Below are 24,408 nucleotides of genomic sequence, written 5' to 3' on the forward strand. Positions count from 1 at the left end.
TCTCTCAAACATCTTTTTACTCATGATGGATTGGCTAGCGCCAGTGTCCAGTTCCATGGCTACGGGTAAGCAATTCAATTTTACGTTTAGCATTATAGGTGGACATTTCGTCAAAAATGTGTGCACCCCATGTACTTCAGCATCTGCCTCTTCTCTCTGAGGCTCGAAATTGCGTTGATCCACCATGGACCGATCTTCCTCTGCCACATGGTGGTTAGTAGGTTTTGCAGAGCTTGCAGCTCGTTGGAGGTGCCCCATTGTTCCACAGCTCTTGCAAACATACCCTTTGAAGCGGCATGAATAGGTTGAATGGAAGTCTCCACAACGCCAACAAGGTGTGAATTGCCTTGCATTCATCCTCTGTTGGGGACTATGTAGAGTCATCTGGGTCACCTGAGGCCTGCTGGTAATTGCAGACTCGTGGGTATTGCCCTGTAAATTTCTGCTCACAAACACAGTTCCAGTTAATTTATGTACATTGCTAGCACTTGCGTGCTGAGAGATTTGTTTGGTGTTATCACTGGTGGACATAAACGCCTGTGCTATCGCAATGGCCTTACTGAGGGTCGGTGTCTCTACAGTCAAAAGTTTTCGTAGGATGATCTCGTGGCCAATGCTCAGTACAAAAAAGTCTCTGATCATTTGCTCCAGGTAGCCATCAAACTTACATTGTCCTGCAAGTCCTTAGCTCGGCGACGTAGCTCGCCACTTCCTGACCTTCAGATCGCTGGCACGTGTAGAACCGATACCTCGACATCAGCATGCTCTGCCTCGGGTTAAGATGCTCCCGAACCAGTGTACACAGCTCCTCCTACGTTTCACCGGAGCCAGAAGATTCTTCATGAGGCTGTAGGTCGGTGCCCCGCAGACTGTGAGGCGGACCACTCTCCATTTTGCAGCGCTTCCTTCTCCGTCCAGCTCGTTGGCTACAAAGTACTGGTCTCGCCGTTCGACATAGGCTTCCCAGTCCTCACACTCCCGAGAACTTCTCCAGGATGCCCACAGTTTGCTGCATCTTTGCGTTGGATTCGTATTCTTGTCGCCAGATATTGTGTTCCTAACACAGATGAGGCTGCACACAGGGAGGTTAAAGTAACAGTGACCTCAGTCTTTAATAAGACACTCCAGAGTGAGGAACAGGCCTTAGGGGCCGGCTTATATACAGTGCTCCCAATGGACGTTGGGAGTGCATACTTTACAAATACACAACATCAGCCCCCCACCAAAGTCAAAGTGAAAACTATTTACAAGGTGAGGTGATCGGGAGCCTTCTTTCTCTGGTGGACTGCCTCGGTACAAATGTCTGTTCTGCTGTGTTGGCTGTGCCCTCGCTGGGCTGGCGTGTTGTTGGTCCTGCAGGGCTGCTAGGTGCACCTGGCCTTGCTGGACTGTTGTGCAGGATGGGTTCGATTTCCTGGTCCGGCATGGTGTCGTTGATCCTTTGAGTGTGTGTTGTGGGCTCGAAAAAGGTGGTGTCTGCTGTGGGTTGTTCAGGGCAGTCTGTGAACCGCAGCCTCGTTTGGTCCAGGTGTTTTCTGCAAATTTGTCCATTGTCGAGTTTGACTACAAACAGCCTAGTCCCTTCTTTAGCTATCACCGTGCCCACGATCCATTTGGGACCATGTCCATAGTTTAGCACATACACAGGGTCATTTAGATCAATTTCCCGTGACACAGTGGCGTGATCATCGTTGACATTTTGTTGCTGCCGCCTGCTCTCTACCTGATCATGCAGGTTGGGGTGAACCAGCGAGAGTCTGGTTTTAAGTGTCCTTTTCATGAGTAGCCCAGCCAGGGACACCCGTGAGCGAGTGGGGTCTCGTGCGGTAGCTGAACAGTACTCGGAACAGGCAGGTTTGGAGTGAGCCTTCTATGACTTGTTTAAGGCTCTGTTTGATGGTTTGTACTGCCCGCTCTGCCTGCCCATTGGAGGCTGGTTTAAACGGGGCCGAAGTGACATGTTTGATTCCATTGCGGGTCATGAATTCTTTAAATTCGGCACTGGTGAAACATGGCCTTTGTCACTGACCAGTATGTCAGGCAGGCCGTGGGTGGCAAACATGGCCCTCAGGCTTTCAATGGTGGCGGTGGTGGTGCTTCCCGACATTATTTCACATTCAATCCATTTTGAAAAAGCATCCACCACCACCAGAAACATTTTGCCGAGAAACGGGTCTGCATGGTCGACATGGATCCTCGACCATGGACTCGAAGGCCAGGACCACAAACTTAATGGTGCCTCTCTGGGCGCATTGCTCAACTCTAAGTCAGAGTCGATACCGGGCCACCACACGTGGGATCTGGCTATCGCTTTCATCATTACTACACCCGGGTGTATGCTGTGGAGATCCGAGATGAATGTCTCCCTGCCCTGTTTTGGTAGTACTATGCGGTTACCCCACAACAGGCAGTCTGCCTGAATGGACAGCTCGTCCTTTCGCCGCTGGAACAGCTTGATTGGCTCTTGCATTTCAACGGGGATGCTGGCCCAGTTCCCATGCTGTACACAGTTTTTTTACTCGGGACAGCAGAGGATCTTTGCTGGTCCAAGTCCTAATCTGGCGGGCCGTGACAGGTGATTTATCATTTTCAAACGCTTCCATGACCATCAACAAGTCTGCGGGCTGTGCCACCATCAACAAGTTTGCAGGCTGCGCCATTTCCACCCCCATGGTGGGCAATGGTAGCCGACTGAGAGCATCTGCATAGTTTTGGTGCCTGGCCTGTGGCGGATGGTATAGTTATACGCTGATAGCGCGAGTGTCCACCTTTGTATGCGGGCTGAGGCATTAGTATTTATCCCCTTGTTTTCAGCGAACAGGGATGTGAGGGGCTTGTGATCGGTTTCCAGCTCAAATTTGAGGCCAAACAGATATTGATGCATTTTCTTTACCCCGAACACACACGCTAATGCCTCTTTCTCAATCATGCTGTAGGCCCTCTCGGCCTTAGACAAGCTCCTGGAAGCATAGGCGACAGGTTGCAACTTCCCCGCAACGTTAGCTTGTTGTAATACACACCCGACTCCATACGACGACGCGTCACATGCTAACACAAGTCTTTTACACGGGTTATACAATACAAGCAGCTTGTTGGGAGCATAAAATGTTTCTGGCTTTCTCAAAAGCAATTACTTGTTTTTTCCCCATACCCAATTCTCACCTTTGCGCAATAACACATATAGCGGTCTAAAAGGGTGCTTAACCCCAGTAGGAAGTTACCAAAATAGTTGAGGAGTCCCAGGAATGACCTCAGCTCCGTGACGTTCAGTGGCCTGGGCGCATTCCTGATAGCCTCTGTCTTGGCGTCTGAGGGCCAAATGCCGTCCGCCGCTATCTTTCTCCCCAAAAATTCCACTTCTGTTGCTATGAAGACACATTTCGAACTCTTCAGCCGCAGCCTTACGCGATCCAGTCGCTGGAGGACCTCCTTCAGGTTTTGTAGGTGCTTGGCAGTGTCCCGACCCGTGACCAATATGTTGTTCTGGAAGACCACCGTGCGTGGTACCGACTTGAGTAGGCTCTCCATGTTTCTCTGGAAGATCGCTGCAGCCGACCGAATTCCAAACGGGCATCTGTTGTCGATGAACAGTCCCTTGTGCATGTTGATGCAGGTGAGGCCCTTCGAAGACTCCTCCAGCGTCATATAGGCCGAAGTCAGGTCGAGCTTGGTGAACGCCTTGCATCCTGCCAGCGTCGCAAATAGGTCGTCTGCCTTAGGTAGCGGGTATTGGTCCTGTAGTGAGAAACGATTAATAGTTACTTTATAATCGCCGCAAATCCTGACCGTGCCATCACTTTTGAGTCCTGGAACAATTGGGTTGGCCCACTCGCTGAATTCCACTGGGGAGATGATGCCCTCGCATTGCAGCCTATCCAGCTCGATTTCCACTCTCTCCCTCACCATGTGAGGTACCACTCACACCTTGTGGTGAATGGGTCGTGCCTCTGGGACCAAGTGGATCCACACCTTCGCTCTGGAAAAGTTTCCAATGCCTGTCTCAAAAAGGGAAGGAAATTTGTTTAGAACCTGGGTACATGAGGCCTCATCGACATGTGATAGCGCTCGGATGTCAGCCCAGTTCCAGCGGATTTTGCCCAGCCAGCTCCTTCCAAACAGTGTGGGGCCATTGTCCGGGACAATCCAGAGTCACAGTTTATGCACCGTGCCCTCGTAGGTGACCTTGACCATGGCACTGCCCAGGACAGTGATAAGCTCTTTGGTGTACGTTCTCAGTTTCGTGTGGATGGGGCTCAGGGCTGGTCTGAATGCTTTGTTGCACCACAGTCTCTCAAACATCTTTTTACTCATGATGGATTGGCTAGCGCCAGTGTCCAGTTCCATGGCTACGGGTAAGCAATTCAATTTTACGTTTAGCATTATAGGTGGACATTTCGTCAAAAATGTGTGCACCCCATGTACTTCAGCATCTGCCTCTTCTCTCTGAGGCTCGAAATTGCGTTGATCCACCATGGACCGATCTTCCTCTGCCACATGGTGGTTAGTAGGTTTTGCAGAGCTTGCAGCTCGTTGGAGGTGCCCCATTGTTCCACAGCTCTTGCAAACATACCCTTTGAAGCGGCATGAATAGGTTGAATGGAAGTCTCCACAACGCCAACAAGGTGTGAATTGCCTTGCATTCATCCTCTGTTGGGGACTATGTAGAGTCATCTGGGTCACCTGAGGCCTGCTGGTAATTGCAGACTCGTGGGTATTGCCCTGTAAATTTCTGCTCACAAACACAGTTCCAGTTAATTTATGTACATTGCTAGCACTTGCGTGCTGAGAGATTTGTTTGGTGTTATCACTGGTGGACATAAACGCCTGTGCTATCGCAATGGCCTTACTGAGGGTCGGTGTCTCTACAGTCAAAAGTTTTCGTAGGATGATCTCGTGGCCAATGCTCAGTACAAAAAAGTCTCTGATCATTTGCTCCAGGTAGCCATCAAACTTACATTGTCCTGCAAGTCCTTAGCTCGGCGACGTAGCTCGCCACTTCCTGACCTTCAGATCGCTGGCACGTGTAGAACCGATACCTCGACATCAGCATGCTCTGCCTCGGGTTAAGATGCTCCCGAACCAGTGTACACAGCTCCTCCTACGTTTCACCGGAGCCAGAAGATTCTTCATGAGGCTGTAGGTCGGTGCCCCGCAGACTGTGAGGCGGACCACTCTCCATTTTGCAGCGCTTCCTTCTCCGTCCAGCTCGTTGGCTACAAAGTACTGGTCTCGCCGTTCGACATAGGCTTCCCAGTCCTCACACTCCCGAGAACTTCTCCAGGATGCCCACAGTTTGCTGCATCTTTGCGTTGGATTCGTATTCTTGTCGCCAGATATTGTGTTCCTAACACAGATGAGGCTGCACACAGGGAGGTTAAAGTAAGAGTGACCTCAGTCTTTATTAAGACACTCCAGAGTGAGGAACAGGCCTTAGGGGCCGGCTTATATACAGTGCTCCCAAGGGATGCTGGGATCCCTTGGGACTTCAGGGGATGTCATGTATGTAACCTTCATGTAACTGTAACCTTCATGTAACAACACCGCATACTGTATACACCCAAGAAATGCACACCTTGACATCAGGGGGTGAACTTGTGGGAGACACTCCTCACCTGGTCATCCAGGTATATAAAGGGAGGTCCCACGCAGGGTCATCACTCCCTGGTCCTGTGAATAAAGGTTCGGGTCACAGAGTGACCTTGTCTGTAGAATGTGCCTCGTGTGAATTTATAGTAGTGTGTAAGGACATTACAGGGGATGAGCTCCCTGGTGGCGGAACATGGGAGTGCATGCTTTACAGATACACAACACTAACCATCTCCTCTTGACATTCAATGGTATTACCATTGCCGAATCCCCCACCATCAATATCCTGGGGGTTATCCATTGATCAGAAACTTAACTGTACTAGCCATATAAATACTGTGGCTACAAGGGCAGGTCACAGAGATTGGGTATTCTGAGGCAAGTGTCTCACCTTCTGACTCCCCAAAACCTTTCCACCAGCTACAAGGCACAAGTCAGGAGTGTGATGGAATACTCTCCACTTGCCTGGATGAGTGCAGCTCCAACAACACTCAAGAAGCTTGACACCATCCAGGACAAAGCAGTAACGTTGATTGGCACCCCATCCACCACTTTAAACATTCATTCCCTCCTCCACCGGCGCATCATGGCTGCAGTGTGTACCATCTACAAGATGCACTGCAGCAACTCGTCAAGGATTCTTCGATTGCACCTCCCAAACCCCCGACCTCTACCACCTAGCAGGACAAGGGCAGCAAGTGCATGGGGACACCACCACCTGCAAATTCCTCCAAGTCACACACCATACTGACTTGGAAATATATCGTCGTTCCTTCATAGTCACTGCATCAAAATCCTGAAAGTCCTTCCCTAACAGCACTTTGGGAATACCTTCATCACATGGACTGCAGCAGTTCATCACAACCTTCTGAAGGGCAATAAATGCTGGCCTTGCCAGTGACGCCCACATCCTGTGAACGAATAAAGAAATAAATCACGGGCTTCTGTCCCACAATCTTCCACCCATTAAAGTGCACAAGGATAGAGCAAATTAAGTTCTCAAAGTATTATAACTCATGGTATTATACTAAGAAATACATTTTACAAGTGTCCATCCCTGATGTGGACATTCCTAATATTGTGGGAGGCATGTCCACAATTTTTCAACATGCACTCCCAGGGGCAAAACACCATGCCATGAATTCTGATCTATTTCTTATAGAATATCCTGTGCAGTTACTTAATGGCTACTCTTTCTTAATCTTTCTTCACAGCAAACGAGGGTACTATTTTTAGACTTTGTTCTTTTACAGGATGGGAAAGAAAGTATTATTTGGCTTTGGTACAATTAGAAAACTTAGATTTAATTCACTCCGACCTTGTGTTCAGTAAGGCAATCTAATTCCAGAATGAAGCATCAACATTGTACAGATTGGATACTCAAACCGTGAGGGAATTTATGTGGACTAATTATATTAATCTGGTGACCTAAGCTATGGGTTCCACTCACTGCATACACAAAAATAGATCAACATGGGGTCAAGCCAGTCTTTACAGTTGGGGATTGTTCAGATCCTAGCCAATTACATCCAGTAATGTTCTTTTGAATTGAATTCCACTGTATTGTACAGACATGAATGTTTTAGAAATCCAACATTTTTTTGGTGGCAGTGGGAGGTATCAATACAAGTTCCTCCGCTTTCTCTGCAGGCCTCCTAGTCTTTACAGGTCATGCATCTGTTGGAACATGGGACATATTGAAGCATGGCGAAGGAAAGGGCAGACAGCTTGATGGGCTGTTAAGGCTAGCTAAGCATATAGTATATAGGGAGCAAACTCTAAGATAATGCGCATTTGTTTATTTTCTTTATATATTCACACAGGTAATTACAATGAACTTGTGAGATAAATGAACTAACTTGGCAGAGAGCCTGCTGGAAGATTAAAAGTTACCTTAGCATACAGAAATGTAATTGAAAGGCCATGCCTGGACCTTGAACAAAACTTGCCAAAGAAGAGCTTTTTACGACAGTTGCCTAGGAAACCAGATCGGACATACATAAGACTTCATTTGTTCACACAGAAAACCAGACAGATAATGTTCTGGGAGCAGACGAGATAAGGGAATCTACGTGACAAGCAGTTTGGGCTTTGATTCAACATGACACCATGGGAAGGTTACTAAAGGGGGGAGTGGGCGGGGATCAGGTGACAGAAGGAATCCAATCAAGGGAGAAGAGGCAGATTCAAGTTTAGTAAGGGGACAAGGATCATATAAAAATAAACATTTTGTGCTTAGAAAAGTAAGTGCATGATAACTATGTGGTAGCAATGATGCAAATAACAGTAAATCGCAATGAAAGACACACTAGCTGTAAAGAGCAGAACTCTGAACTATCCTGTCAGAACCAGACCCTACGAGCAGAGATAGAAAGTCTGAAAAATGAGCTGGGAGCACTGCAGGCAGGAAGAAGATTGGCTGCCGCCCAACAGCTGCAAATGGGCCGAGAAATAACTTAGCTTAACTAGAAATAGTTAAGACATAGGGAAGGTTGGATGATACTAAAGCAACTTATCGGGAACTATGGAAATTGTCACGGATGAATAAGGACAGAGAGGTGGAGGAAATGGGAGGGAAGAACAACAGGGAAGGGAAAAAGACAGGAGGAAAGCTCATAACAGTGCAGGTATTGATAGGGGAGAGACTTCCAGTAGTGCCCCTCAAGTCCTTCGTCACTCTCCAGTGGCAGGAGCCAGGTCTCCAATAACACTAAGGAGCCGGAATTGACACCTTCTTTAAGGCCTGCTACCGAGGCGGTAATGGGCCGGTAAGGGCTTTCCGACCGGGGGCAGGTGGATGGTCTGACCCATGCAAAATTGCTCCCGGGCCGGGGGTGGCGGGAACGAGTTTCCACCACAGCCCGTCCGGTGCTCCAACCTGTTGTTGGGCACGCGCCGATCCCTTTCTGCCCCGTGAGGGAAATTGTCCTGAGGGAGCGCAGCCGGCGCCGGTTGGTGCCACTGACAGCTTTGAGGGGCCGGAAGCTGCCAGTGGCTGTGCAGTTTGTCATTTTATTTCAATTGTCGGCCGACTCTGCAGTCCGCCCCACAATGGCGGCCACAGGTTCGGCCGGGCCGCCAACAGGCAGCCTGGCACCATCTTTTGGGTGCCGGGCTGCTGGCCCAGCCGAAGCCCTCCCTGGCGGCCTAGTGGGCGCTAATTAGGCCTTGCAGCGTCCCTCGCCTTCAAGTGAAGGGGAAATTACCCTGTGGGAAATTGTCCCTTTTGAAAATTGCCCCGCGGGAGCGGCATTGTCGCCAGTCGGTGTCCCCGACAGCTTTTGCTGTTGGTACCCTTTCTGTGGCTTGGTGACGCAGCTGCCCTTAAAGGGGAGGTGGCGGTGCCAGAGACTCCATATTTTTTTTTGTCGGCTGACTGACAAGTCAGGCCAACAATTATGAGCCTGGCCGCTATCAGGCATCCTGGCAACCTCTCTTGGGTGCCAGGCCGCTGGCCCGGCCGAAACTCTCCCTGGTGGCCCAGTGTTTGCCACTTACGTGGTTGCAGAATTCACAGCGGCCCTCCACATTAACCGAAGAGGAGGGACGTTGTGACGCGCCAGCGACGGCCACTACGACCCACCCCTACCTCTGCCCCGCTAGTGGCGGCTATTCCGACCCGATCTCACTTCTACCCCGATGATGAGGCCACTTCCACCCCGCTCCAAAAAAAAAGCACAAAGAGTTGAATTTCTCCGGTTTGGCCGCCCCATGCATTGGGGCGGCCGGAACACTTCAAGAGCGGTAGGTGCGACTCGTTTCAGGTGGTGGGCAATTTCAGCCCCTGAATGTTTAAAAAGTTACAGCATTCCTTTTGCCTAAAATTCTGTTTTTGAAAAAAGCGTTTGGCATGTTTGTTCAACTCCACCCACTTTTCTGTACTCAGAGCTAAAAGCCAGGTAACCCTTTGTAGTCTTGTCTTGGATGTTGGGAGTTTTAAGCATTTTTAATTGGTGTCTTTCCTACAGACATGTGCTGTTTTAAGTTTGTTAATTGATTTATGTATATATACACATGTATTAGGAACATGATCGGGGCCGAGGAAAGGCGTGAGTTCGGGGCCCAGAAGAGGCGAGGGCCCAGGGGCAGCACGGGCCAGCCCACAGTGTGATATGTGTGCGCACTAGGTCCGTGCAGCAGAGCTGGTCTCCAGTCATCTTGGTTAATCCTTGCCACTGGACCAAGACCGAGCTCGGTCAAGCCCGTGTGGTGGCTGGTGTGCAACCGTCACCATACGTTAAAAAAATCCAAGCACAGGCATCTTCCATCCTTCAAGATTTAGTTCGGACCTGGAATTTTAGGTCCTTCATTGAAACACCTGTGAATTTTTTGACGTGGAAGTAAGTCATCCTCGACTCGAGGGACTGCCTATGAAGATGGTGATTATGAGAGATACTTGAGCCATGTTTTTTGTTTTTGAACTGATGTGGGAGCAGGCTCGTGACCTGGGAATATAACATTAAAAAAAATTGGCACTCTTGGAGTTCATAACCTATTTCAGGGATCAATATTTCTAAGTTGTGTGAATGTAGTTGTTTAAGTATGTTCATTTCAATTGAAGATTGTGCACCCAGAATTGAAGTACATTTTAAGTTAAAGACGCAGCTGTGAAATGCAGAAAAGAGTTTGTTTTGCAAAAGATATGCTTCAGCCTTGATGTTACGGTTGCCAGAGTGTCTGGTAGAAAAATTTTAACTTTTCAAAGCACTTTGTTTTAATTAGATTGCAGCCAAAAAATGCTATTGCAAGTTTTAAAATATACAAAGACTTTGAAAAAGAACCAAGCGGCAATTTACTGTCTTTTTCAATCGGGAATATTTTTTTTAAATTACGTGAAGTGAACGTGATTACAGCATCTGACAATATATGCTCTGCCTTCTTATAAACCTGCAAAAAAGTTAATGCTTTCCGCTGACAGCTGTATTTTTTTTTAATTCACTACATAACTTTTGTATTGCTCAATGAAATTTATATATTGGACATTATTAAATTTAAGTTTCTTAATTTTAAGTGGATATTTCCCCATGGTGCAGAAGGAATTTGTGATCTGACAAATTAGCAAGAAATTAGCTGGAGCCGTTCCCTCAGTGTGGTACAAGATCGAGCCAGCAACTAACCCACTTTCCCCAATGCAATGATATCTACTATCCAACATGTCATTTAACAGTAATTCCAAATTTGTACTTAAAAGAAAAACATTTTCGGGGTGTGGACAGTGGTGGCAAGGCCGGCATTTATTGCCCATCCCTTCTTGCCTTGAGAATGTGGTGGTAGGCCTCCATCTTGAACTGCTGCAGTCCATGTGGTGAAGATGCTTCCACAATGCTGTTAGGTAGGGAGTTCCAGGATGGTGTTGAGCCTTTTGAGTGTTGTTACAGCTGCACCCATCCAGCCCAAGTGGAGAGTATTCTATCACACTCCTGACTTGTGACTTGTAGGTGGTAGAGAGGCTTTGAGGAGCCAGGAGGTGAGCCACTCACTGCAGAATACCCAGCCTCCAGTAGACACTGCATTTACATGGTTGATCCAGTTACATTTCTGGTCAACGTGATGCCAAGATTGTTGATGATGTGGGATTCGGGGATGGTAATGCCATTGATTATCATGGGAAGGTAGTTAGATTCTCCCTTGTTGGAGATGGTCATTGCCCAACACTTATGTGGCACAAATGTTACTTGCCACTTATCCACCAAAGCCTGGATGTTGTCCAGCTCTTGCTGCATGCGGCCATGGACTGCTTCATTATCTGAGGAATTTCAAATGGAGATGTACACTGTGCAATCGTTAGGGAACAGACCCACTTCTGACCGTGTGATGCTCAAGTTGGGCCTATGATGCTACCCTGAGGAGCTCCTGCAGCAACATTCTTTGGCCTGAGAATACTAGCCTTCAACAACCACAACATTTTCCTTTGTGCTACGTATAACTCCAGTCACAAGAGTGTTTTCCTCCTGATCCCTATTGATTTCAGTTTTACTGGGGATCCTTGGTGCCACATTCAACCAAACGCTTCCGTGATGTCAAGACTTCATAATGTTTTGAAGATAAAATCCAACTTCTAGAATATTACACATTAGACTCTCAAGTTCAGAGAGCTGAATACAGTTTTTGTAAATTAAAAATGAATGTTAAAAGGTCAATCACCCGTCTGTTGTTTGAGCGTGTGTTGCCTGCACCAATACCAATGGGTTCTTGACCAGTATTGGAAAGTGTTCCAGATCAATCTTCTACTTTAAAAGTCTGGCATATGTGATGTGAACTTCATTAGTAGAATTGAAAGTAATTCTTTCCTGGCCCAACCCCCAAAACTTGAATATTGAATAACTCCGTGGCTATATGTTCTATACCACAAAACAATAGTGAATTTGCCAACAAAATACAAAGTTGTCCCTCTTTCGCTCTTGCACTTACTTAAAGCTTCTGGCTCTCCCAGTCAGTCTGTCTTTGCCCTTTGATTTACTGCTGTCTGTAGCTTCAGACCACGGAAACAATTCCTTGGACTTGTCAGAATGATTCCCATCATCTGAAACATAGCAGGATACACTTAAGTAATAGTATCAGATGGAAAATACTTCACATCTATTTTAAAGTGGTTTTTGGGTATGTTTTCACCATGGATTTAAAGGAGCGTTCCTTTTTGGCACTGCAATAAAAAGACCACATTTTATCTGTATGCAGTATAGAATATTTTCCAATTATCAAGTTAATGGGCTTTACAAACAGCCCTAAAATAATTAAGAAAGTGGGTTTTTGTTGAATTATGTTTACTGCATTGTGGCATAAAACAGAAAAGGATGATATTGTATAGGATATCGGAATGACAAAGCAAAAGGTGCACACGGCTGTGCAGTGAGTGTGCTGCTCATAGCTAAAATACAATAATATTATGAGTGTTTACCCCACATTCAGGAATCATGCATTTTGTGACTTTTTCCACTCTTGTTGCTAGCCAAAGGGCAGATAATCCGTATCAGATTCTATTTTGTCAGTCTTCAGTGTAGCAATATCCCATTGAAGGTTATGTTTCAGAAAAATGTATGAAAAACATTGGGTTTCATGCAATAGTTATTTTGGCATCAGCAGAAGATTCCCCTACTGACTAGCTGCAAAGGAAAGAAGGTTCTGCCCAAAGACTCAGTTGACTCCGGACCAGTGTTTTATAAAGTTTCATCATAACTTCCTTGCTTTTGTACTCTGTGCCTCTATTTATGAAGCCCAGGAACCCAAATGCTTTTTTAACCGGTTTTCAACCTGCCCTGCCACCTTCAATGAATTGTGCACACATACTCCCAGGTCTCTCTGTTCATGCACCCCTGTTAGAATTGTACCCTTTCGTTTATATTGCCATTCCTCGTTCTGCCTACCAAAATGTATCACTTTGCACTTTACTGCATTAAATTCGATCTGCCACAAGCCTGCCTATTCCACCAGCCTGTCTATATTTTCTTGAAGTCTATCACTCTCCTCCATCTGTTCACTATTTCAAGTTTTGTGTCACCTACAAATTTTGAAATTGTGCCCTGTACACCCAAGTCATTAATATATATCAAGAAAAGCAGTGTTCCTGGTACCGTATCCCTGGGGAACATCACTGTATACCTTCCTCCAGTCCGAAAAACAACCGTTCACCACTACTCTCCGTTGGCCAATCCCGTATCCATGCTGCTACTGTCCCTTTTATTCCATGGGCTTCAACTTTGCTGACAAACTTATTATGTGGTACTTTATCAAACGCCTTTTGGAATTCCATGTACACCACATTAACTGCATTGTCCTCAACAACCCTCTCTGTTCCTCCATCAAAAAACTCAATCAAGTTAGTTAGACACAATTTGCCTTTAACATATCTGTGCTGGCTTTCCTTAATTAATCCCCACTTGTCCAAGTGACTGTTAATTCTGTCCCTGATTATCTTTTCTAAAAGCTTCCCCACACCGAGGTTAAACTGACTGGCCTGTAGTTGCTGGGTTTATTATAACAGCTTTTTTGATCAAGGGTGTAACATTTACATTTCTCCTGTCCTCTGGCACCAACCCAGTATCTATGGAGGATTGGAAGATTATGGCCAGTACCTCCCTAATTTCCACCTTTACTTCCCTCACAATCCTAGGATGCATCACATCTGGTCCTGGTGACTTATCTACTTTAAGTACAGCCAGCCTTTCTAGTAACTCCTCATCATCAATTTTTATCCCGTCCAGTATCTCAACGACCTCATCTTTCACTATGACTTGGCAGCATCTTCTTCCTTGGTAAAGACGGATGCAAAGTCATCATCATCATAGGCAGTCCCTCGAAATCGAAGAAGACTTGCTTCCACTCTAAAAGTGAGTTCTCAGGTGACTGTACAGTCCAATATGGGAAATACAGTCTGTGTAACAGGTGGGGCAGATAGTGGTAGAAGGAAAGGGTGGGTGGCCGCACGCTCCTTCTGCTGTCTGCACTTGGTTTCAGCAGGCTCTCGGCGACGAGACTCGAGGTACTCAGCGCCCGCCTGGATGCTCTTCCTCCACTTTAGGCGGTATTGGGCCAGGGATTCCTAGGTGTCGGTGGGGATGTTGCACGTTTCTTTGCCCACCTGGGGCTTGCTTGCCGTGCAAGAGTTCCGAGTAGAGCGCTTGCTTATGGAGTCTCGTGTCGGGCATGCGGATGATCTGGCCTGCCCAACGGAGCTGGTCGAGTGTGGTCAGTGCTTCGATGCTGGGGACGTTGGCTTGAGCGAGAGGGATTTGCAGGATCTTGTGGAGGCAATGCTGGTGGTATTTCTCCAATGCTTTAAGGTGTCCACTGTATATAGTCCACATCTCTGAGTCAGATAGGAGGACGGGTATCACTACTGCCCTGTAGACCATAAGCTTGGTGTCAGATTTGAGGTCCTGGTCTTCAGGCAACCGAAGGCTGCACTGGCACACTGGAGGCGGTGTTGGACCTCGTCATCGATGTCTGCCCTTGCTGATAGTAGGCTCCCGAGGTATGGAAAATAGTCCACGTTATGCAAGGCCGCGCCGTAGATTTTGATGACCGGGGGGCAGTGCTGTGTGGCGGGGTCAGGTTGGTGGAGGACCTTTGTCTTACGGATGTTTAGTGTAAGGCCTATGCTTTCGTACGCCTCGGTGAAGATGTTGACAATGGCTTGGAGTTCGGCCTCAATGTGGGCAGACGCAAGCGTCGTCCACATACTGTAGTTCGATGACAGAGGATGGGACGCTCTTGGATCTAGCCTGGAGGCGACGAAGGTTGAACAGGTTCCCATTGGTTCCATAGTTTAGTTCCACTCCAGCGGGGAGCTTATTGAGAATGAGATGGAGCATTGCAGCAAGGAAGATCAAGAAGAGCATTCATGCGGTCCGGACTCATTTAGTATCTCCGCCATGCCCTCGGCCTCCATGCGTGACTCTCCATTTCGGTCCCTAATCAGCCCCACCCCTCCTCTCACTACCAGTTTGCTATTTATTTTTTTACTGACTGAACGTTTGGGGAACACAAACCCTGACCCTAGCAAAGTTGTCCCCTTGTAAAATGTGCAAAGCGGCAAATTCAGTTTAAATTTTAACATTAACTCGAGTATAAAAATACTTCTGCTGAAATTGTTCTGCACTTCGCAGCATTTAACTCGGCAGGAGAAATGTTATAAAACTCACTATATTGCCTTTTTTAGTGAAACTTCAGTTCCTACCTTGAGCGAATAAAGGATTCTGCCCAGTCAGTTTTCCTTCCCTCACTTATCAACCCGACTGAAATTGGCAAAATGGAATTTCTAGACAAAACTAGGTCACAGCTGTACATTAAAAGCCTTGCATATGTCACACGCTTGCATGTCCCAGAAACCTAAACTTCCTATTGTCAGAACATTGGAGTAATGCTTCCAGTTCAACATTTACGTTAAAATATTATGTAATCATTTATAATGGCAATTTTGCTGATGTAAACAATGGTCTCTGTCCAGTGTGTGCTGCTATCACCTCAACCTTTTTGGTCCTGCTGCAGCCACCGCCTCTCTTGGCTTTACAAACTCTCTGTGTTGAAATTTAAAGTTCACAATTTCTACATTTGTTAATTGTATAAAATGCTTTGGTTTTCATTGCATCCTCAGAGCTTCGTCAGCAGAGTAATGCTTATCACACTGACTTTATGCACTGTGTTTCTTCTGCGCCTGCGTCCTCTGGACTCCGCCCCCGATGCCTCTTGCACATGTGCAGACTCCTCGGACCCGAAACCGGAACGCAAGTGGGGCCCCGAAGAGACCGCATTGAGTCTGCTGCTGAAACATTGCTTCCAGCCTTTATATTATTGCGGCCTTCTGTGGGAGAGAAAACATCGGAGGTAGTGGGAGAGAGTGACGGTGGGCGGGCGGGCGGTGAGGTGAGGAGAGACAAGCAGGCGATCGGGAAGGGAAGGGAGAGAGAGACGCAGGGAAGAGAGAGGAGAGAGAGTAAGAGAGAGAGAGGAGAGAGAGATGGCGGGAGAAAGGAGAGAGGGAGAAACAGAGGGGAAAGAGTGAGACACAGGGGAGGTGGGGGGCGGGGTGGAGAGAAAGAGACACACGGGGGAACAGAGAGACACACGAGGGGTGGAAGAGAGGCAGGGGTGGGGGGCGGAGAGAGATGTGGAAGCGGGAAGGGGGAATCGGCGAGGAGAGAACACAAGGAAGACGCATCATGTTCTTCCAACCCCCTTTACACCTACACCTGATTTCTCGGAGAGCTCGATGTGCATGTGTTACAAGGGACATCATTGGAGTGGATGAAATCCAGAATTCTCGACACTGTCACTATTCACTTCATACCCTATAAACATGTAAACAATCTGTGCCCCACGCATAATGTCCCATCTATGGCCCGGGGGCGGGTGGGCGGTGCGGATGAACTTGAGCTGGGGGTGTCAGGAACTTGGGCTGGGCTGGGGGTAAGGAACACTTGGGCTGGGATGGGGGAGATGAACTTGGGATGGGGGTGTTGGGGACTTTGGCTGGGGAAGACATGCACTTGGGCTGGGTTCATGAATTTGGGAGGCTTTTGCTGGGAGCTCTATCCTCTCTGTGACTGCTTGCTGGGGAGTTCTGAAGTCAGAATGGCTCGAATTACACTTTGCAAAGTCACTCAGAACTTGGGCTGGGCGGTTCCAATTACACATTCCAGAGAAACTTCTGGGTGTGGCTTATCCTCCAAGGGGACCAATCAGCAATCAGGTCATATGATAGTGGCGAGCCAATCAGCCAGAAACACAGTGCAAATAACTGGGTCCAATTTTTATTGCTTCACTGGGGCCTCTGGTCCTGGCCCCAGCCTTACTCAGTAAGGACCTTTAGTCTCAGCCTCCTGTTTATTTTCAGTTTCTTAATGCCCATTTCTTGCCCTCCAGTATTGCCTCTGCTTCTCCATTCATTTCATGTTCCTTTCATCCACACCGCTCTTTTGTGCTTCTTTCTGCTGCTTATTAGTTCTTAACTCGCCACCCAATGTTTCACTATTGAAAAGTGCATTTCCTGATTACACTCTCCACATTTCTTTCCTTCATCAACCCCACTGAAGATCCAATCATACATTGAATTTAAAGTTCTAAGCTCGCACGACTGACTCTGTTGCTGCTAACAACTCTCCACTTCACTGGCAACTCCCACTTCTCTTTCACTGCTCCTCTCTCTCATATCACGTTGCATCCTATCCTCCACTTCTCCTCTTACTGGGGTCAGCCCTCTTCTTTATCTACTTTCATTTATTACTCTACAACCACCCACTCCTAAACACCTCCACTCCTCAATAACCATCCGTTCCCACTTTCCACTCCTAATAAGTGCCCACCTCCCAACAATTCAACAACAACTTGCATTTGTATAGGACTTTTAATGCAGTAAAGCGTCCAAGGTGCTTTTCACTGCAGTTAAGTGCCTACTAGCTCCCAGGTACTCACTTTATCTTGCCCTCTCAGAATTACTCACAATCACCACAAATTCTCCTGCACCCCGTAACTTCTATCTCGCCTCTCCTAGCTCCTCACAAACCCCAAACCACATTCACAAAGATTTTGATGCCTCTCCTCATGCTTTTAGTCTTCCCCTCACTGTGCCATATACCAAGCCACTTCCTCCAATCCTAAGTTCCTCCCATCCAATCCAATCCAATCCATTCTCTCCCTCACAGCTACCAATTCCATAGGCTTCATCTTCCTACACAACTACCCAAGCTCTCCGGCTGTCATCTGCAAATCCCTCCGTCACCCATTTATGTTAACCACTTGGTCCACAAGCTACCATCCATCTCAAATCCACTCCATATTCACTTCCATCTTCCTCCTTTCCCTTTGCTTCAACATAACACTCTGCAATTTACTACATAATGCATCAATATCTCTAATACCCATACACACTTCACAACAATGCACAATACAAAATAAAATGCACTTACAACATTCACAGACACATGTACAAGTCTCACACTTGTACCCAAAAATTTCTAACTTGGAGCTCTACCAATGAGCCAAGGCTGATACAATTACATATGAAGACACAAAAAGGAATATCCACTGTTTTCCTTTAAACATTGCAAACAGCAGTAAGAATCAGCCTTGGACAATATTTTATCCAGAAAATGTTCCTCTTTGCAATGAAAAGGTCCCTCTCCATCTACATAGAAACATAAACCAGAACGTTTAGCTGGAGACCCACTGGGAGTGGGGTGGGCCTGGTAGAGCTTGTGTATGATGTCACATCAGTTTCCCCGCCCGGAAGTCAGCCTGACTGACAGGCTTGGCTTCCAGTCAGGTGGGGTATGCTGGACAGGAGGCCGCAGCCCCAGGTAGATGTGAGCTCCAACCCCGGTGGGGGCCCATGGCGGGGAGCTTGAGGGGCCGGGGGGAAGCACTCCTGCTCCTCCCGGCCCACAAGCAGTGCTCCCCGAGGTTGTCCTCTCCTCTCTGCAGCTCCTGTGTGTGGGTTGGCTGCTCCTTGAAACCAAAAGTGGGCAGGTTGGGGTCGGAATTCACACTCCCGCCTGACCCAAACCCGCCCGTTTTCTGGGATTAAAATTCCCCCATTAGAAACAAGAGTAGGCCATTCAGCCCCTCGAGCCTGTTCCACCATTCAATTAGATTATGACTGATCTGCATCTCAACTCTATTTACCCTTTGTCCATATCCCTTGGTACTATTTCCTAACAAAAATCTATCGACCTTAGCCTTGATAATTTCAATTGGCCCCCAGCATCCACAGCCTTTTAGGGGAGAAAGTTCTGAGTTTCCACGATATTTTGTGTGAAGTGTGATTTCACTCCTGATTGCTTCCTCTTGTTATGGATTCCCCTACCAGAGGAAATAGATTTTCTGTTCCTACCCTATCGAATAATAAGAACATGAGAAATTGGCCCCCTGAGCCTGCTCCGCCATTCAATAAGATCATGGCTGGTCTGATCTTGGCCTCAATTCCACTTCCCTGCCCGCCCCCCCATAACCTTTGGCTCCCTTATCGCTCAAAAATCTGTCTATCTCCACCTTAAATATAATCAATGACCCAGCTGCCACCGCTCTCTGGGGTAGAGAATTCCATAGATTTACAACCCTAAGAAATTTTTCCCCTTCTCCATTTTAAATGGACGACCCCTTATTCTGAAACTATGCCCCCGAGTTCTAGATTCCCTCACGAGGGGAAACATCCTCTCTGCATCTATCCTGTCAAGCCCCCTCAGAATCCTTTTTATAATTTTAAACACCTCAATTAGATCACCTCTCAATCATCTGTACATAAGGGAATACAACCCAGATTTATGCAACCTGTCCTCATAGTTTACTCCTTTTAGCCTCTATAATTCTGGTAAATCTGTGCTGCACCATATATATAATAAATATTTTATAAAATCTATGCAATAACATAAAACAAATTAGCTTTTGTTTTTAACCAGTGTGTTTAATCTTCTGCATGTGAGTTAGATTATTGTGAGAACTCACTAAACAAGAGTTTGTATATTGAGGTAGTAAGTTATTTCAACATATGTGCTACAGGTGCAGCATTGAAAATCTGGAGTTCCGGAATCCGGAATGTTCTGGGCTGCAGACCGATTGGTGGGCAGGGTCGTCCGTAATCCGTAAAATGTTCCGGAATCCGGACCCGCCGACCCTGCCGACCTCGGGGCCCCACCACTGCCCGACCTCAGGCCTCGCCTCCGCTCGCCCGCCGACACCCTTACCGCCGGCCCGCCCGAACAGCTCCTCCGTGACAGGCCTGAACACCTCCTCGGCTCCAGGGCCCGCCTGAACACCTCCTGCACGGCAGGGCCCACCCGAACAGCTCCTCCGTGACAGGCCTGAACACCTCCTCGGCTCCAGGGCCCGCCTGAACACCTCCTGCACGGCAGGGCCCACCCGAACAGCTCCTCCGTGACAGGCCTGAACACCTCCTCGGCTCCAGGGCCCGCCTGAACACCTCCTGCACGGCAGGGCCCACCCGAACAGCTCCTTGGCAGCGGGGCCCCGCCCGACGACCTCCTCGATGGGGCCAGTCGGCCCGAATAGCACCTCGACGGGCACCCCTCCTCCCCTCCCCTCCCCCTCCTGACGTTCCAAAATCGGGAAATACCCAAACCTGGGCTCGGGTGTTTCCAGATTCGTGATGTCAGAAAGATGATTGCAAGTCCGGAAACGCCCGGAATCCGGAATGGTCTCGGTCCCGAGGGTTCCGGATTCCCGACGCTGCACCTGTATTGTAAAATAATGTTGAGTAGGTGAAAAATAAACAAGTTGATCAAGGATTTCTCCAGGGAGATTACTGCCACCGTGTAAAACAAGCAGGTAGAGCTGTTGTTTTGCTCCATCTCTTGCAAATAAGTACAAGAAAATATTTGTCTTAATTTCAAAACATGCACTCTGGGGATTACACGTGTAAGAGAGTAATATTAACATATTATGTTTTACAATCAAAGCTGGTGGCGCAGAGTCATCACAGGCAGTCCCTCGGAATCGAGGAAGACTTGCTTCCATGAGTCCTTGGGTGGCTGAACAGCTCAATACGAGAACCACAGTCCGTGTCACAGGTGGGACAGATAGTCGTTGAGGGAAGGGGTGGTGGGACTGGTTTGCCGCACGCTCTTTCTGCTGCCTGCGCTTGATTTCTGCATGCTCTTGGCGATGAGACTCGAGGTGCTCAGCGCCCTCCCGGATGCACTTCCTCCACTTAGGGCGGTCTTTGGCCAGGGACTCCGAGGTGTCGGTGGGGATGTTGCACTTTATCAGGGAGGCTTTGAGGGTGTCCTTGAAACGTTTTCACGGCTTGTTTGCCGTGAAGGAGTTCCGAGTAGAGCGCTTGATTTTGGAGTCTCGTGTCGGTCATGTGGACAATGTGGCCTGCCCAGCGGAGCTGATCAAGTGTGGTCAGTGCTTCAATGCTGGGGATGTTGGTCTGGTCGAGGACGAAAATGCCTCCGTAACATCCTACAAATCCCCTGGGAGGACAGACGTGACGTGTATAGAAATGTTCTCCCACAATCTTTTTTAGGTACATAAAATATCTCAAAAGATCAAAACATTGGTGATATTCCAAGATTAGCGCAATTTCCCAACACAAATGGAATCTCCTACTGTAAAAACATTCTACAAATTTCATCCATTTAAATGGTGCAAGAATGATCAGTTTACAAACCATTACTGATATAACCACCACAATTCTTTTGAAAAAAGGTTCCATTTCAACAGTTGGATGTGTGTGGGGTCAATGTGGAAGATCGGCCCAAGAGTTGGGAGAGATTAACCTTCCTAAAACCACTATTACATAGAATGTACAGCACAAAAACACTGTGCCGGTGTTTATGCTTCACACCAGCCTCCTCTCACCCTACTTCATCTCAACCTATCAGCATATCCTTCTATTCATTTCTCCCTCATGTTATTATCTAGCTTCCCCTTAAATGCATCTATACTATTCACCTCAACTACTCCCTGTAGAAAACGCGTTCCACATTCTAACCACTGTCTACATAAAGAGAGTGGGCTGTACGGTGATCAGCAGGCCGGGGCCATTGGAGGGAGCAGTGTGCGGCGGCTCGACCCAGAAATCGGCGCGGTCCCGGCCTGCAAGACCATCAGCAGGCGGGGGCCATTGGAGGAAGCAGCATGCAGCGGCATACCACTGCAGAGAGCAGCGTGTGCTGCTGCAGGAGGGTGACGGCTGCGAAGCCAGGTCGCTGATTGCAGTGCGGGCAGGCACAGCAGGAGGGGCGAAGGAGCGGCAGGAGTTTGTAGAGGGAAGTGACCAGGGCCCAAGAGAGGCGAGAGTTTGGGGCTGAGAAGAAGCGTGGGCCCAGGGGCAGCACGGGCCAGCACACACTGCGATATGTGTGCGCACTAGGTCCATGCAGCAGAGCTGGTCTCCAGTCATCTTGGTTAATCCTTGTCACTGGACCAAGACCGAGCTCGGTCAAGCCCGTGTGGTGGCTGGCGTGCAACGGCCACCACAGGTTAAAAAAATCCACGCACAGGCATCTTCCACCCTTCAACATGTAGTTCGGGATCTGGAATATTAGGTCCTTCATTGAAACACCTTTTTGGCATGGAAGCAAGTCATCCTCGCTTCGAGGGACTGCCTATGATGATGATGATCCTAAACAGAGTACTTCTAGAGTGCTAAATTGGTAATTTGGAGAAAGTTGGAATTCGGAGCAGAGAGGGAAGGAGAGAGTGAGAGGAGCGGCCGGAGATAAAGATAGGCCCGAGCGGCGGGAGGGAGTAAGAGCGTCAAGGAGCGAGATAAGTGACATCAGCACAAGGGAAGGAGCTGAAGGAAAAAGAACAAATTGGTGAGTAGCTGGTGGTCGTTCTTTTTAAAGTCTTGAGCTTATTTCTGTTAAGTTAGTTAATAATCTATTAAGTCCAGGCATGGCACGGCACCTCAGTCCTGTGGAATGCACATCCTATGCCATGTGGGAACCACGTGTGCAGGAAGTGTAGTCAGCTGGAGGAGCTTGAGCTCCAGATTTTGGAGCTTGAGCAGAAGCTGGTGTCACTGCGATGCTGAGAGCTACGTGTATAGCACGTTTCAGGAGGTGGTCACACTGAAGTATAAGGTGTGTAGGCAGAGAGGAAATGAGTGACCACCAGACAGACAAGGAGGACCAGGCAGGCAGTGCAAAATTCCCCTCGCTCTTCAACCAATATTCAGTCCACGGCACCACAGGTGTCTCAGCTGTACAGGGAGGGAGGAAGGTCAGGAAAGCAATAGTAGTAGGGGATTCGATAGTTAGGGGTACAGACAGGCGTTTCTGTGGCTGCAAACGTCATTCCAGGATGGTACGTTGCCTCCCTGGTGCCAGGGTTAAGGATGTCACCGAGCGGCTGAATAACAGTCTGAGGGGGGAGGGCTAACAGCCAGGGGTCGTGGTCCATATCGTTACCAACGACAGAGGTAGATAGGAGGGATGAGGTCCTGCAGGCTGATTTTAGGGAGCTAGGAAAGATTAAAAAAGCAGGACCTAAAAGGTAGAAATCTCTGGATTACTCTGGTGCCATGAGCTAGTGAGTATAGAAATAGGCAAACCCAGTTCTGATGAAAGATCATCGATAGAAACATTAACTCTGCTTCTTCTCCACAGATGCTGCCTGACCTGCTGAGATTTCCAGCATTTTCTGTTTTTATTCCAGATTCCAGCATCTGCAGTATTTTGTTTTTGTATTAGTGTTTAATTCACTGCCACTTCTCTTCTAGGAATGCCAACCTTGAAGAAGTTCTGCTCTTCCCTCAAATGTGATTTCCGTTTGTCTCTTTTACCTTGTTCATCTTCTTTGCTTTCTGTTTCCCTTCTTGTGTTTGATCAAGTATCTGCCAAGACTCGCTTTCACAGCCACATCTCTTTCCTCAGTAACTGTCTCCATCTTGGACTTAATCCGCATGGATTCCAACTGAAATTCCACCCTGGATTACAGATATCTCCGAGATATTCAGCGTTCCTCCAACCACTGCTCTCGCCGCATCCTGGGATCCACACTCAACGCTATGCGCTAACACATGCACACTCTCGATCTCTCTCTTCAGCAGCACCGACTCTCTCTCTCTCTCTCTCTCTCTCATCATCAGTCAATCATAGGCAGTTCCTCGAAACGAGGATGACTTGCTTCCACGACAAAAAAATGACTAGTTCACTGGTATTTCAGTGAAGGACCCGAACTACATACTGAAGGGTGGAAGATGTCTGTGCATGAATTTTTTTAAACGTGGGGTGGCCGTTGTACACCAGCCACCACACGGGCTTGACAGAGCTAGGTCTTAGTCCAGTGGCAAGGAATACCCAAGACAACTGGAGACCTGCTCTGCTGCACGGACCTAGTGCGCACCCGTATCACAGTGTGGGCTGGTCCGTGCCTCCCCTGGGCCCCGATCACGTCCCTCCAGTCTCTCACCGCTCTTTCGCCCCGACCTCGCCGCTCCTGCTGTATCTGCCCACCCTCCAATCACCGACCTGGACCTTGATGACGTCACTCTTCACAGCCGTCGCCCTCCTGCACCAGCTCGCGCTGTACCTTGTAGTGGCATGCCTCCATGCTGCCCATTGCCGCCGCTCACCGCTCCTGTCTGGGTCCGCAGTTCCATTTCATCCTACGCCTCATCCGGCGCTTTTAACCAAAAACTTTTTTCCCTTCTTTCAGGTGTCAAAACTTTAACAACTCTTGGACACCAACACCCCTTCGGAACCTTCTTCCCCACACTTCCCTCGGATCCCATGTCTTCTTCTAATCTCACCCCCTGCCATGTTTTCACTATCCCCTCTGACCTTCCCCTCTCTGACAAAAAAAAGCCAATTCTGACGAAGGGTCATCGACCTGAAACGTGAATTCTGCTTCTTCTCC

At 48.0% G+C, this 24,408-nt stretch overlaps 1 protein-coding gene across 9 annotated transcripts in view; it reads right to left on the bottom strand.

Moving 5' to 3' along the window:
* LOC139263132 (coiled-coil domain-containing protein 9-like) overlaps positions 1 to 24,408 on the bottom strand; it is a 367,644-nt gene that overhangs the window by 88,053 nt on the left and 255,183 nt on the right. For all 9 annotated transcript variants that reach the window (XM_070878722.1, XM_070878724.1, XM_070878721.1 and 6 more), the window contains one exon: positions 11,998 to 12,109. In XM_070878722.1, the coding sequence (XP_070734823.1) occupies positions 11,998 to 12,109 (112 nt within the window). The remainder of the gene's footprint in view (positions 1 to 11,997; positions 12,110 to 24,408) is intronic.

The sequence above is a fragment of the Pristiophorus japonicus genome, chromosome 4 (assembly GCF_044704955.1).
Source record: "Pristiophorus japonicus isolate sPriJap1 chromosome 4, sPriJap1.hap1, whole genome shotgun sequence".
NCBI lineage: Eukaryota > Metazoa > Chordata > Chondrichthyes > Pristiophoridae > Pristiophorus > Pristiophorus japonicus.